Source organism: Anthonomus grandis, chromosome 1, assembly GCF_022605725.1.
Source record: "Anthonomus grandis grandis chromosome 1, icAntGran1.3, whole genome shotgun sequence".
Lineage (NCBI taxonomy): Eukaryota > Metazoa > Arthropoda > Insecta > Coleoptera > Curculionidae > Anthonomus > Anthonomus grandis.
In genome coordinates, this window is record NC_065546.1 from 39,551,718 (window position 1) to 39,569,118 (window position 17,401).

General features: G+C 31.8%; 1 protein-coding gene across 1 annotated transcript in view; it reads right to left on the reverse strand.

The window, feature by feature from the left end:
* LOC126750246 (neutral alpha-glucosidase AB) overlaps positions 1 to 17,401 on the reverse strand; it is a 57,208-nt gene that overhangs the window by 17,021 nt on the left and 22,786 nt on the right. Inside the window, exons 10-11 of the mRNA XM_050459801.1 lie at positions 6,908 to 7,003; positions 6,703 to 6,845 (exon numbers count right to left, since the gene is read on the reverse strand). Coding sequence (XP_050315758.1) covers positions 6,703 to 6,845; positions 6,908 to 7,003 — 239 coding nt within the window. The remainder of the gene's footprint in view (positions 1 to 6,702; positions 6,846 to 6,907; positions 7,004 to 17,401) is intronic.

The window sequence follows — 17,401 nt, forward strand, 5'->3', positions numbered from 1 at the left end:
CCTCCACCAGAGAAAACTATAAAAAGTCTAAAAGGTTTGCTCAGTCACAAACTAAATTTTGGCCTTCGTTTACTGAAAATATCAACATATGTGAAATCAAGGCGTTTTTTGGGTTGTTGTATCTTCAGCCCATCTTTAAATCTAATCATGAAGACGTCCGTTCTATGTGGGCAACAGATGGGACAGGAAGACCTATTTTTCGTGCTACTATGAGTCTGGCCAGATTTTCGTTTTTATTGAGCTGTCTCAGATTTGACAATGTAGAAACCCGAAAAGAAAGAGTGAAAACTGATAAGTTGGCCGCTGTGTCGGAATTATTTAATGAGTTTGTAGCTAGATCAAAGTCATGTTATTTAACCTAACTGTAGACGAAATGCTTGTACCGTTTCAAGGAAGGTGTGGATTTCGGATGTATATTCCGAACAAACCTGCCAAATATGGAATTAAAGTGCAGATTTTGGCTGACGCTAAAACGCATTATCTCGTAGATGCAAAGATTTATGCCGGTTCCGAAATAAAAGTGATGGTGCAAAAAAGCCTACATTATCAAATTCAACAAGAGTGGTTCTTAGGCTTGTGGAGTGTGTTAAAGGCAGCAACAGGAACATCACCGGGGACAACTGGTACAGTTCAGTGGAACTCGTCGACGAACTCGAGAAAAACAGTTTGACGTACATGGGAACCTTACGAAAAAATAAAAAATCTATACCACCTGAATATTTACCGAACCGAAAACGTGCAATTCATTCATCAACGTTTGGATTTACTTCTTCAACCACTATAGTGAGCTATGTGCCAAAAAAAAGTAAAAGCGTTATATTACTTTCTAGCATGCATCATGACAATTCTGTCAACGAAACAACCAAAAAGCCGGAGATCTGGAGTTGACGCATTAGATGCGAAATGTGCGTTGTATTCAGTATTCAGTGTATTCAGTAAATTCTCGAGTATTGTACCAATTTGCATCAAAAGGTAAAGAAATAAAACGATACTCATTTATCAAAACTCTTGGGAAGCAATTAATAGATGAACATTTGCGACTCAGAATGGCCAACAAGAAGGTGCACTCAAATGTACGAATCCTCATTGCTGAACTTTTGGGGGTTGCGAATCCAGTTTCTGAGCAGCCTCAAGTACCTCCTGAAAAAAGTAAAAGAAAAAGGTGTGCCATATGCCCCACCAACAAGGATAAGAAAACTGCTATCCAGTGTTACATACATATGTAAGTTGCCCATTTGCAATCAATGCTGCAAGAAATTATGCCCTAAGTGTTCTGAAAAATAATTTTAGGTTTTTTTCGGTTTATGTACTGTAATATACCCAAGTAATTTTAAATTTTTGAATAAAAGTTTTTTTTTATTGATTTTATGGCAATTTTATTATTATGGGTCCTAAGGACCCATCAGTAGTACATATGTAATAAAAATGTGTCGGTAGTAGTTCAGGGTTAACAGGAGTATTAACTTTGTATATCTAACTTTTAATTTTGAAAGAAGTTCTGCTATTTTCTTAATTACTTTAAAGGTTGTCCTTGTCTCTCTGAAGTCCTTGCAGTGATATTATATTGGAATATGAAACTTTTGGTAGTCGGGAACTATATATAGAATAAAACATAAAAAGAACCGTGCAATATCTTGACCAGTATTAGCAATAACTGAGTCAAGAACCATACTGTTACGTTAGGATACCCATTAAATGTTTGATTATCTGTCAAATGATGCCAGAAATGTTGATTGGATTTCGTAAAAATAAAATGTTACTGAAATTTAAATCTTGTTCAAATGACGATAAATTTGCTTACAAAACACGAACTTCAAAGAAAAACTTGACATTTCAAAATAGTTATTTTGCATATTTGGCTCTCTTATACATAAGAGTTAAAATGATAGGACTTCAGAACTTACATGTTAACATTTATTTACTTGAATTAAATACCTAGTTCAGGCCTACCGAGAGGGGGAGGCGAAGAATGGGGAGAATTCTCGCGGGCCTGAAGTTTTTAGAGAAGCCCGGAATTCTGAGGTGGTGATTTTTTCTTTTTTTTCAAATGGCATGCTCAAACAACACACGATGCTTAAATAAACGTTTATTTTTGGTTTAATTCAACTACAAATATCGGATAAATTGTCCGCGTGATATACGTTGAGGAATGTAATATTATGTTTATGTTTTATTCACGTTTAACAAAAAGGTTCATTACATATAAATAATATAAAATTATTAATCCATAAAAGTTAAACGTTTAACGTTGGTATATTGTATACTATCTAAAGACGCTTTTAAAATTAAACGCCTTTTATAAACATCTTTGGATGGAATGATATATTTTTTAAAATATTTACTACCAATGTAGATATTTTTTTAATTTGCAGATGTGTTTTATGCATCAGGCGCAGTTTTCGACTGTCAATGAAAAAAAATTAATTTTTACCAATGGCATCCATAAGGAATTTTTAAAATTCTTTTTTAGTTTTGAGCAAATTGATATTCTTGGATTTTTTTTATTTGTATATCTTATTTGGTATAATTATTGTTTCATACACGTTAAAGTATTTCCTACTATTTTCTAGATTTATTTGTGTATGATATTCCATATATGTGATATTGAAGTCATTTTATCACATATTTGAAGCGTAGTAATCGAGTGTAAACTATGTAAATCTCTTGTCAATTTTTTTAAATGCCAAAATTTTCTCTCTTGTGTAAGCATAATCATATATGATATACGTATATTCTACAGTTAATAAATATACCTTGACCATGTACGGTTGATAAATATACCAATAGTTTTAATTTAAAAACTGTATTTTTGCACCTAGATAATGAAAAGTGGTTTAGAACCAAAAAACATTAAAATTTTTCAAAACTTAATGGGTTACTCTAAAAAAAATTAATTTCTACTTATTTGCGATAAAAAATGGCATAACTATTGCAATTTTCATAGCAATACGCATTGCCTTCGAGAAATAAAATAGGTTTTTTTCACGTTTTATTCGAAAACTTTAAGGTTATGTGAGAAAAGTATAGATACAAAAACTATAGATTTCTTTATCACCTATAATTTTTTTAAAACGCATTTTTTTCTCAGGCAATTATTTTCTGCAAAGAAAACATTTTTCAATAACCCTACCCTTAACCCCTCCCACCCATTTTTACACAACTTACCAGTAAGAAATTGTTTTCAAAAACCATTATTTTCCAAAATAATACGCATCAATAACAGCTGGTTTCGTCGTTAATATTTAATCTAATAACGTAGTTTGTTTATTTAAATTTGATATAATTATATTTTAATGAATATTTAATACAAAAACAGTGCTATTAGATTGGATTTTATAGACGAAAAACGGTGATTTTTCAAAGAGTTTCTTACTGGGCAAATATTTGGGGTAGGTGGCGGGGTAAGGGTTGTGTTGATGAAAAAACAATGTTATTGCAGAAAATATATATTCAATATTGAATTTAATAACACTGGTTATTTAGATTCGTTATAATTTTATATATTAATAAAAACAGCGTTATTATATTAGATAATATAGACGAAAAACAGTGATTTTTCAGACGAATTTCATCAAATATTCGAAGTGTAGTAATCAAGTTTATAAACTAGATATATAAATCCGGGGTCAAGTTTTTAAATGCCGAAATATTCTCCCTTTTGTAGGCAGAATATACCTTGACTAAAAATTTACAAAAAATCGTTGCATAGATAAACATTAACGATAATAATATATGTTTGTCTAAGGTCCCGTAATTTTTTAGACCCGGGCCGCATATTCATTTTCTGCCAACGTAATAGACCCTTCGGCTGAAGACGCAAATGTTCGAGCCTACCGTTTGCAAAATATGATTAAATTGGACTAACGTTGGCAGATTATATTCCATGCCGCCCGAAGTATGCGATAGTTTGTATTATTCACATAGAATTTAACGGTTAATGTTATAGGCTAGTAAAAATTGTTTAAAAATTGACCATTATGTCTATCCAAAAGCCTCCAGAGTACAATTATTTTGATGTCAGCCAAAGTGAATTAAAAATTAACATTAATACTGAAGAAGAACTAGATGTAAGTTGTTTTTTATTTTTAACATAACCTCACTGGTGAGGAACATATTATGTTGTACTGATTTTATACACATATGAACTAAATTTCGGTTGATAATGTAATAATGGTTGTTGGAGCAGAAAATAAAAAGTTCATTTTACAACAAAGAGGCACAAAGTTAAATGACTTTAATGCAGAGGAAAGGCGCCTAATTTATGATAAATTTTTGTTGTTATCTATTAGAAATTCAAATTAAGATTGCAGCTAGAATTGCCAACCGCCCTTTATTTTAAAGGATAGTCCTTTATTTGGAAATTTAGTCCTTTGAGCTTTAAAAGGGTATTAAAGGGTTATATATAATTATCAATGTACTGTTAATTTTTTATTTAAGCACCTGGCGCTTCTGAGGTTAGATCGCGCGTTGAGGTTAGATTGTGTTACACATAGTGGTTATCAAGTATACCTATACAATAAATTTAAGAGATAATTATTCAAGTGATTTTAAGACAAAAATATAAAAGAGGAATCAAATCGTTCGTGAACGAGAACGAACTGGAGAAAGCATGCTCCTAACTTTAGAACATAATTTAATGAAAAATAAAAGTACTCTTCCTAAAATTATTCGTATTGGTGATCATTATGCGGTCTGTTTATGCAACGAGCTGATCAGTACCTTACACAGGCCTCAGAAATTTTATTTGTTGATGCATCAGGAAACTGCGACGCGCAAAATCACAAAATTTACTCTTTTGCAACGCAGTCTCCAGCAGGAGGCATTCCAGTTGGATGTGTCATCTCTAGTAGTCAGAAACAAGAGTTATTTGATGAAGCAGTTAAGCATTTGAAGGCAATCATGCCTCGAAAAATTTCTCCAAAAATAATATTAACCGATGATGACCTCAGTGAAAGAAGTATTTTAAAAAAACATTGCCCACAGGCAGAGCTTCTGCTTCGTTCTTTTCACGTGTTAAAGGCAGTATGGAGATGGCTGACTGCATCGAAAAATCCGATCAAAAAAGATGATAGGCAAAGGCTGTACAAAAACTTTAAGGACATATTGACTTCGTCAACGTGACAACGTCAGAACAGCAGGTGAAGTTAAACATAGAATGTTTCTTCAATGAATGCAAGTATCAACCATTGGCAATATACATTCAGAATATGATAGATACGAAAATGCATGCGTGGTGCTTCTATTATAGACAAACACTAATGACTCGAGGCTCAGACACTAATAACTACGTAGAGGTTATGTTCAGGTTGTTCAAGGACATTCCATTAGAAAGAACAAAAGCCTTTAATCTAACACAGCTAACAGATTTTGTCATTACGAACTTTGAAACGTATTACAAACAGAGAATACTTGATATAATTCTAAATAGAGAACGTCAAAGTAGATTAAGGCATTTAGGCCCTGACGAGAAAAACGTTTCCTTAGGTAAAATAAAATGTTTAAATGCAACAGAGTATAATGTTCAGAGCTCGTCAGATTCCGATTTTCACTATTTTGTAGATATGTTATCGTGCATCTGTACTTGTTTACAAGGAACAACTGGAAAACTGTGCAAACACCAGTCTGCAGTTATAAAATTTGTTCATGTTGTTGATGTAGTGAATACGTTGACCACTACCACTAAAAAAATTATGTATGAAATTGCAACCAATATGAAACCTTCTGCGCAAACATTTGCCCCACTGATTTTGGAAAAATTGAAGAAAATTGATGACGTTGATATTAATCCTATCTGTACCCCTCAAACTACCGACATACAAATTATGGATGGTATACAACAAGACGAAAAAGAAAATCTGTTTCAGGAATCTGAAACAATTATTAGTGTTAACAATATATCCGAAGAGGATGTGAAAAACGTCAAGAGATATTGGAAATCATTTAGTGAAAAAGAAATGGACCATTTGAATAATGACTCAGTTAATTTTTATCCAGCAATTAAAACGTTTCTCCATAATTCCCAGGTTCACGGTAGAAGTTCTGGTTCTTTAATGCCAGGGCTTTACACAGCTTTCAAATATCAGGATGTAAAAACAAAAAATAGACAATCGTATCCAGAAAAGGGAAGAAAATTGATGTGCAGCCAACTTCTGTTGCAAGAAGAAAAACATCAATGAGTGGACGCAGAAATTTAACAGCCGGAAGAAAAGCAGAATCAGTGTTGGTTAAGCGCAAGCATGTGTTGACAATAATATTGCTTTAGGTGTTAATAAATTCAAAAAATAATATATTATTTTTTAAATAAATTTTATTTGTTTATTTGCTTGTTTTACTCTTTTTTTATTGAAACTAGCTATAAAATACTAACTATATATAAAATAATTGGAATCTAAAACAAAATTTTGTCATTCATTTAGTTAAAATGTGCATTTTGAGAAGTTTTAAATTATTCTTATATCACTTTTTGTTCATTTTTTCTTCAGATAATTACTGTCTATTATGCATCTAATTCAATTAAATTATTCAAATTATATCTGCTGCCTAGACAGACATAAATTGCCAACGTCAAGTTGCGATACTCATAATTTGCCAACGCTTCACGGCTCACGGGACGAATCCAGCCGAAGTCGTATTACGTTGGCAGAATATGAATATGCAAACTTTATTGTAATTTAAAAGAAATATATTATAATTATTTCATACCTGACTAAGAGGATACTCGTTGTGTATATCTCTATGTTCCCACCCTCCATAATGAACCACATCTTTGGGCATGGTTATTTCAGGACCGTTAAAAACTGAGGGCTCGTTCATATCGTTCCAGATCCAAACGTCATGGCTAGTACCTAAAAACATTCACAATAAATTTATAACATTGATTTAAAAATAATTTTTCTTGAGTTTAAACCTTTGAAAGTTTCTAGGCTGTACAGTTTTTTATAATAGTCCATGGTGGCTGGGTTGTAGAAGTCCAAATAAGATGAGGATCCAGGCCAGCACCAACCTGAAATTTAATTTATTTACTTGCAATAACAGGATTGGTAAACAAAAAGTAATATTTCCCCATAGACTTGACCTTGTATACCTAGCAAATAACTAACGTTAAACGATTCGATTACTATGCAATATTCAAAAATCAGACAAGTATAACGCCAAATAAATAAATTTATAGGAAATAGATAGTTACATCCAGGGTGTCCCACTTAAGATCGATACAAGCCAATAGCTTGGTTGTTTTTTAGCGATCTTTTTCATTTCTGAGGGAAAGAAATGCGATACCTCATAGATGTACGTTTCAATGGGAATTGATATTTTTCGGTTCAAGAGTAAACTACCTTAGGAACACTATTTATTTCAAATCTGTTAAATTATATGGAATCTTCCTTCCCAAGATACTTAAATTCTAAGCTTGATAAATATTGATTTAGATTTTAATACACAGTCTCATTAAAATAAGAAATTTTTATTAATATTCTATTTTTTTAAAGTATACAGTTACGACGCCACTAGATAAACGACTGATCTACATCATAGTAATAATTAATTTACGTTCTTAAAAAGCTTTCTTAGGTTTCAATAATTTCTCTAATATTCCTGAATGGGTTAAACTTTATTTTTGATAGAACCCTCTTGGAAAAAATCCAGATCTAGAAGGCCATGCTACAAAAGGGCTATTGCGACCAATCCATTTATCTTGAATTTTTTCATTGAGCCATCTTCTCACAAGTATACAGTAATCTTGATCGGAGCGTCATCTAGCTGGATATACATTTCTCTACGTAGTTAGCGGCAAATAGTATGAATATTTAATTTTTTTAGTTTTTAATTTTATTTTATTATTCGTAATATTACACATAGTGTTTTTACAAGTCAATATAAACGGTAATATATAAAATTCAATTTCATGATTTAAAACTCAAGTATTAACTAAAATTAATAAATAAAAATTATATACGCACATATACAATAAGATTCTAAAATTTATATATAATTAAAATCTGCAGACACTCAATTTAAAAATACTTATAATAGACAAACAATATTTATAAACAGTTAAATTAGGTCATTAAACTTGTTATTTAGATACTCTTCAAATGAATAAAAAGACTTTTTTAATAAATAGTTTTTAATTTTTTTCATAAAAGCTTGTTCATTAAGTTCGCTAACCTGCAATGGTAACACATTATAGAAACAAATCCCATGATAAACAGTTCCTCTGCGGTTTCTTCCAAGCCTGCGAAATTCTGGCAAAATATTTAGACTGTTTCGAGTTGAATACTGATGTATATTACTGTGTGTTAAATATGATGGTAGATTATTTTTTATAAAAGTCAAACATTGCATTTACACATGGAAAAGTGAGAATGCTAAGTTCGGAACAACAGTGTCGACAACAGTCACGGTGCCCCAAACCAGTCATAGCCCTTATGCACCTGCTCTGTAAACCAGATATCTTCTCCCCATGAGTAGAGTGACCCCAGTTCAGCACAGCATATGACATAACGGAGCTAAAGTAACCATGATAAGCGAACAACAAAACTTCCCTCGATACAGAGCTGGATAGATTTCTTATTAGAAAGGTTATTTTGGATAACTTGATGCCAGCTTAATAATGTGGTTTTCCGAGGTGAGACCAGAGTCAAGAAGTACACCCAAGAACTTTACAGATTCATCCTGTGGCAAATATATTTGAGAGTTTCGAAGTGAAAAATTTAGATGCTGTGTTTTTGAAGCATTAAGGTTTAGTTTGTTTGCTACAAACCATTCCCTCATTTTACTCTCTATTTCCTCTCTACTGGCGATTTTCTGTTTTGCCGGGTGATGATGCTGGAGTAGTGTCATCAGCAAACAGGATCAACTTATGCTCATGTGCCCGGTCTGTAAAATAAGACAAGTCATTTACATAAATAAGGAATAAGAGTGGGCCTAGAACGGATCCTTGTGGTACTCCATGATGTAATGGCTGTTTATCAGGTACACTAGCATTGTATGACACATATTGGAGTCGGCCATACAGGTATGACCTGACAAAGGCAATGCTCTCTGAATGAAAGTTGTAGTAACAGAGCTTGCTTGATAAAATTTCATAAGATACACAGTTAAAGGCCTTTGTCAGGTCAAAGAATGAAGCATAGGTGTCGAAACCCATTTCCAGACCCCTTGATGAAAAATCCATCAAACTCTCAATAGCCAATGCAGTTGACCTGTTACTCCTGAAACCAAACTGACCTTGTATAAGGAGATTGTTATTTTCAAAATGTTGGTACATTTGATCCTTCATGAGTGATTCTAGAATCTTTGAGAAAATTGGCAACAGTGATATTGGGCGAAAGTTTGACACATCATCAACTGAACCTTTATTTTTATATATTGTTATCACTTTAGCAACCTTATAGGATGTAGGAAAAATGTTTTCTTTTATGCAGGCATTTAAGAGATTTGTCAATGGATAAATGATAATATTTTTAATTGTTTTGATGAGTTTAACGTTAAGATCAAAACAGTCTTTGCTCTTTTTATTTTTAAGAGAGTTTATTCTCTAACCACATTGAAAGTCACCTCATGAAATTTAAAAGAGTCAGTGATGAATCTATTAGGAGTTAAAAATGTGAAAAAATTGTTTGTGGGTGTAGGTAATTCTGAGACTATACTTTCTACAATGTTAACAAAATTAGAAACCAAGATGGTGATGGACACAGAATAAATTTATTTTTAGGTCACCCGTCTAAATTTTTGACATGTTACTATTACATTGTTAAGATTAATAAAATTTATACACTATAAACAATTAATATGCGGTTAAACTTTAGCAAAAAAAAAGCAGAAATAGTGAGATTAGTAGAAGATGGTCCGCGAAACCGTCGAGGATGGCCGCACAAGAATTCCATTGGAAGCACCCTGGTGTGTAAAGTAAATCGAATATTTAATCAACGGGACTCGGTGCTATAGTAGAAAGTAAGGCGCAAAGAAGAAACATCAACAGGATGCAAGAATTTTAATCATTTGCAGCTAAATGTAACATCGAGTTTAAAAAGAGAGTACAGTGTTTGAAGAAATGGAATTATTCCGTTTAAACTAAAATTTTTGCATACGTTGTTACCAACCAAATGATGATCAGAGAATAAAGGCGTACTAATTAACCAGGCCAAATTCTACGAAGACCACAGTCTTCCCTGTTAATTAGAATATTATTTACTGATGAGGCGACATTTTCTACCAATGGGACAGTATCATCTCAGAATATTAGATTGTAATATTAGAATTTAATTTTTTTGCAAAATGATTCTTGGGATTCTGTCTATGATTTGCCGTGAACTTATAGAAAAAAATTGCATATTCAGCTAGATGGCGCTCCGATCCATAATGTTGCATCTGCCATATAACGAGAATTTTCAAGATAAACGGATTGGCAGCAATAGTCCTTTTGTAGTATGGCTCCCTAGAACTCCAGATCGCACACCGCTAATTTTCTTTCTGAGGGTTGCTATGAAAAATAAAGTTTATAAAGCCCGTCCAAGAACTAAAAAGTCGAATATGGCAGGCATGTGAACAAATTTCTAGACAAGAAATACGAAATTTGAAATAAAAAGAAATAGGAAAATTTCTGAAAAATGCATTGAAGATGTTGACTTTTAGTTTTTTTTTTAATCTAGTGATGTCATAAGTATGTACGTAAAAAAATAATTATTTATTTATTTATTTATTCTCTTTAAACAAGCAATTGCCCAATTTACAACAATATAAAACATTTTACAAGAAAAGAAAACTCTAACCTACACTACACAAAAATCATAATACCTCATAAAAACCTTAAAAATTGTAGACAGGGTGCAATTTGACATAAATATTTTCACATCACTAAGTAAATTATATTAAAAATGTGTTATTTTAATGACACACCCTGTAATAATATTTATCAAAAATAGAATTTAAGTTTCTTGTGTAAGGCGACTTCAATATAATTTAACATATTTGAAATAAACAGGGACCTAAAGGCAGTTTACTCTGGAATCAAAAAATATCAAACTCCATTAGCAAAGTAAATAACGTAAATGAAAAAGAACGCTCAACAAACAACCAACATATTGGCTTGTATTTATCTTAAGTAGGATACCCTTACATGGCTACATACAGTATATGTACAGTGCTTTCATTTCAAAACGATCCACCCTTAATAACTTTCTTAAAAAAAAAAAAAAAAAAAAAAAAAAAAAAAACACACGTCAAATTAGATATACAGGGGGACGTTTAATTATGCATTTACTGAAGTTCTGTCAATTACCTCCTCACCTCCAGCTAACCTCACTTTAATATGTCAAATGGGAAGCCCCATCGTGTGATACATCATAGTAAGCAGCGTAAAATTCTCTATTCAACGGTGCCAAAAAAAAATGAAATCGGTAAATGTGTAAGCAAATAGTTAGCGAAAATGTCTAGAAATAATGAATATTTTATTTACGCCAAACTTTTAAATGAATACTTTTAGTGTGGTACCTACATCATTTTAAAATTCTTACATTTTTTATAATAAATCAAAAAAAAAAACAAGCAATTTAGAAGTTAAAATGTGTGGTAAAAACAGTACATTTAGTTCAAGCAAATTATTTATTTTTTTAAGTAAATAATGTGTACCGTTATTTGCGAGAAAAAAGAGCGTCTTCAAATTTTTTGCAAAAATCTTTGCAGTCTTATAACTTTATATGTGTATTTATTTCACTTATATTTTTTGCGAAACCTACCTAATAGGTACAAAAAAACACTGCAATACCTTACATTTTTAAGGCGTTTAAAAAGCAGGCGATTTATTATTGTTAAACCTGTCAGTTTGACGCGTGCAATTTTTCAATTTTAGTTAAAACAGTGAGTTAATAAAATGGTGTATACGCTAGCCGAAAGAATAGAAATAATTTTCCTTTATGGAGCTCAACATCGGTGTGCTCGCAGAACCGCGAGAGCATTTAATGAAATGTATCAAGATAAAAACGTGAGCCATAAATACGTATTAGAATTGATACGAAAATTTGAAGAGACGGGATCGATTTGCAATAAGAAAAAATATGAAAATAAAGTTGTCGATGAAGCATGCCAAGTTGAAGTACTAGGACAATTTGCTATGGATCCAACTTTGTCTATACCAAAGGCCGCAAAACTAACAAATATTTCCACTAGTTCCGTACATAAAGTTTAAAAAAAAAAAGTTCTTTCCTTATAAAATTCATATTCTTCATGAACTCGGAGAAGATGATTTTGATAGGAGAATTCAATTTTGTGAAGTGATGTGCCAGCGAATTGACGACGATCCCCATTTATTGAAGAACATTTGCTTCAGTGACGAATCGACCTTTTTTTTAAATGGCCTGGTGAACAGACATAACTGTAGATAATAAAAATCCGCATGTTTTTCGGGAAGGCCATACCCAATATCCCCAAAAAATTAATGTTTGGGCAGGAATTTATGGGAATGAAATAATCGGGCCATTTTTTTGGAAGAAAATTTGACTGGCGAAATTTATTTAAACCTTTTAGAAAATGCAACATACCCTTCCATCATCCAATCTATGGAAAATCAAGTAGATCAACATGGTGCTATATTATTGAATAAAAATAATATACATTTTCAGGAGGATGGAGCTCCCGGGCACTACACTTTGGTAGTTCGAGAGTGGCTTGATGAAAATTTTCGAGAGAAGTAGATTGGCAGACGTGGTGCAATCGAATGGCCTGCGCGGTCTCCGGACCTAACCCCACTAGACTTTTTTCTTTGGGGCTACTTAAAAAACAAAGTTTATAAAACCCCACCTGAGAGTATTTAGAATTTAAAAAATAGAATATTTCAAGAATGCAGAGAAATTAGCGGGCAGACCCTTGCCGATGTTCGTAAGGAGTTTGAAAATAGGCTTTTTTATTGTCTTGCTAATAACGGCGCGCATTTTGAACATTTAATAAAATAAATTTGTTAAACTAATTAAATTTGTTTTTCTACCCTACCGATTTACACTTTAATTGCTTCTTGGTCAATCAATTTAATTTTTTTTTACAACCATTGATAGCATAATGAATGCCCTTTAAAATAATGTATCACACCATGGGGTAGCCATTTGACATACCAGAGTTTGGCGAAAATAAAATATTCATTATTTCTAGACATTTTGAATAGAAATATTCATTATTTCTAAACATTTCTAAACTATTTGCTTACACATTTACCAATTTCATTTTTTTTGGTACCGTTGAATAGAGAATTTTACACTCCTTACTATGATGTATCACACGATAGGGGTTCCCATTTGACATATTAAAGTGAGGTTAGCTGGAGGTGAGGAGGTGATTGACAGAACTTCAGTAAATGCATAATTAAACGTCCCCCTGTATATCTACTTTGACGTTTTTTTTTTTGAGTTATTAAGGGTGGATCGTTTTGAAATGAAAGCACTGTAGACGCAACATATTTGATGCACAATTATATTTAAAATACTGTATCCCAAAAACCCTTTAAATTAAAAAAATATATAGAACCGGAGAAGAATTTAAAATATCTGGAATAGTTTCCTAAGTATTTCTAATCTTTTTCCAGGCATTCACTACATAGGTAAACAAATATTAGATGCATTGAAAAGTGTATTGCAAATTTTTTTATGGCGTTCTAGTCAGACAAAATATCTAACCATCCCTCAAACAAAGCCCAATTTCCCATCAAATATTTTAAAGTTAAAAAAAAATATTTTTCTGTTATTCTGATATGGTAAGTACAGCTCCTCATTGGTTCTAATATTAAAGCAATGGGACTTTTATTAACCTTTAAGTTATAAAAAAAATAAGATACTTAAGTACAATGGAAACAAAGAAAAAATGTGTGAAAACTTAAAAAGCGAAGACTAGCAAGCTGCTATGCTCGCGCTATTCTTGACATAATTATGTTGTATAACTATTTTTCAACAAAACAAAAAAAATACCCTGTCGGTTCATGACTTTACCCATGTTAGCAATAGACAATCGACCCCCCCCCCCTCCCCAATCTCAGCAAAAGCATCGAAGGCACCCCGCGCCCACCGCAGGTCATCACCCAGCACTTCCTTGCATGTTCACATTTGTCTGTCCATTAAAAACGGTCGAGATTTAAATTTAAATTTATTTATATTGAGAATTTTAAAATTGTCTGGTATGAGATTGTATATGCTGAGGGCGTTGAAAATACAAGATCTCCGAAACATGGCTGTTTTATGTTGTGTTACAGTAACGTTAAGAGGGCGGTCTACCTGCGTAAAACGGGGTTAGCTCCTGTACCAAGACAAAAAAAGTTAGAAAGCTCAAATTTTGTGTAGGGATTGTTTATTGGATTATCTAGGCGGGATGCTATTTAAAATTTTGAAAATCAAAAAAAACAATGTTGACAATTTTTATTTTTTATTAAAACAATGTAAAATTGACCATCCCGTGTTCCTTAAATCTAATAAAACATAACACACGAAATATATATGTTGTAAACATTTTTGGTTTCTTTTAAAACCTAACCCAAAAAATAATAATAATTTTGGCTAAAAATTGGGTCTCCATAGGATATTTAGGCAGATCTGGCAACACCGTTCTTGTTTCTTAGGACGCGCAATATTTGCCGGTCAGCTTTCATTGGTCGAAACGGTTTCGATAAACGGGTAGTGCTAAGTAGTCTTGATTTTATTCTAAGTGATATTCGCAATTATTATTTTCCTTTATTTTATTAGTGCATTGTGTTTTGTACTTTCCTGATTGTGTACTTTCGTCGTTGTTTAAAAATTTTCGTTATGGGTCGTAATAAACGAAACGTTGTGGATAAAAAACATTTAGGTTTAGCTACTTTTCGTAAAAGTAAAAAACGTATTTCAAAAAATGCCTGGTATAGTTTAGGTGAAGTGACTTGGTCAAGCTCCAAAATTGAGTATGTACAAAATACAATCAACATACTACATATATATACGCATTAAAATAAACTGCAAAATATATTACGATATTTAGTGATCGATTCCCGTATATATTTACGGTCGATTCGAGTCTTTCCAGCACAGCCTCCGGCGGCCCGTTCAACAATCAGTGTTTGTCAGATAAAGATAGGCAAGTTCGGCGCGGATAACGTATAACGTGAAACAGATACGAGATTCTCTCGATGCTGCTGGGATTGAATTGTGGACGGGCCGGAAATAGGAAACACAGTCGCGCGATCAAAAATAGGAAATGCAATTATTTTATACGTTTCATTATTTTTATTTTACAGTTTTCTTCAACTAAACAAATATAAGCAAAATATTAACTTTTATTGTGCTCCATTATTTATAAACGTAATTTTTTAATAGATATTATATATTATACGACGTGTTACAAATTCCTAGCTCACTATTGGGATCTCGGTAAATATAAGAGTTACGAAGATGGTTAAATTTAGGGCAAAGTTTCGCATTTTTGAGCCTAAAAATGTGCCATTTGAAAATTTGTTTAAAAAATATTTAAATTTATATTTCTTGTTGGGGCGCTATTGGACCACCCCTTTTGTACGTGGAAATAATGTTGCGAAGAATCAACCATTTCTTAAGATGCCTGCCATAATATATAGGTCTGTATATGGTAATAATTAAAACAATTTTGAATTTTGTGAGTGTGTTAAAATTAGCATGGTGAAGACTTGGCTCACCCTAAAATCGGTTTCGCGTTTATATTATACTGTAGTACTTGTTGTTATTCTATTTGTTATATACTGTTGATGTTTTGTTTTATTTACTTTCGTCTCAACTTTTGAACAATAAAAATGATATTTTTGCGGCCTTTTGATACTAGTGATAATGAATCGAATAGTTATGGTAAATAGGTATTTTTAGGCATTTCATAATCTGTTTATGATCGTTTTACCGATCAAATTTTAAGAGAGCATCAATTTCTTAACACGTGTCATTTTTGACCTGAATATATTTTAAACCTGAATTATAATTTTTAAACATAATGTACGTTAAAAAGTATCATTAATATTTGCTTAATAAAAGAAATACAGTACTGTTTTTTTAAGATAAAAATTCAAGGTTAAATAAATTTTTTGACATTAAAATTAACGAGTCACTTATTTTGGGTATTATGTCACTTATATTAAATATCAATTTAGAAAATACTATCTCATACGCTCAAATATTGAAAAGAAGAAGAAAATAAACTTATTCACATATTTAAAATATATTTGAACTTAAATTTTTATTTGAGACCGGTGACTTGGAGTTGTATAAAGTTTTCGTGTTATTGGTAGAGGGCGTTCGTCGCGTTAGTTTTTACTTTTTTAGAACATAATCGCACTTTTAGGTTTTCATAATATGTGAATGACTTAAATTTACTAGATTTTTAGCAATGCAATCCTAAACAAAATAAAATTAATAGCTAAGATTATTTTTAAAAAAATATTACGACTTTTGTTAATTCTTATATCTGCCGTATTTTAAAAAGAAGATCCTCATTATTTTTTAACATATTTACAGATTTTACAATTTTTACATTTAGTTCATTTAGATTATTAATTATAGGACTATCATAAACAATTGATTTGAAATATCCCCAAATACAGAAGTCCATGGGGTTTAAGTCTGGACCACGCGTAGGTCAAAGCAAAGGTCCTCCACGGCCAATCCAACGTTCGGGATATTATTCGTCAAGATAATTGCGTACCTGTCGAGAAAAATGCGCGAACATGTATCTTACATAAAATACATGTTCTGCTTAACATTTAATGGTTTATCTCTAAGTACGAGTCTCCGTTCAAATTATTAAAATTAAATGCCCATTTGTAATTTCAAAAATTAGTACTGAAATGGGAATTAGAGAAAAAAACTTACATTTGCTATCATTGAAAATGGTTCCTTACATCTAAAAAGGAACCACAACTATTACTATCAAATCCAGGGACAGTTGCAAGTTACAAAAAGAAAATTCTGTTTCTTTGTAGTATGGAGCCCTCTTGGATTAATTTTATAGAAGGTAAATCATTGTATTAATAAGTTCTCATTCACCCGATAATCCGTAATTTTAACAGTACTAAAATTTAACTTTCGTTGAGGACATTTAAAAAAAATGTTATAAGATCAATAATATTGCGATAAAGGTATAATTTTAACTCTTACTTTAACTACACACTACATAATGTATTTCTTTTTGAAAAATGTATTATGATTTTTTAAATATGAAACATCATTATTCATTATAGCTATGCCTTATAGTTGTTAATAGTCGTTTTTCTTGCAGATTCCTCATAATGAAGAATTTTGGAGAGTTAAAATGTTGCCCAAACTAAAATATTTTTATGAACATTACCTTTTACCGGAATTAGTTGATCAACTTTATCCAGAAGGAATACCACTTAGAGACAAAGCAGAAGAATCAAACATATTATTATAAT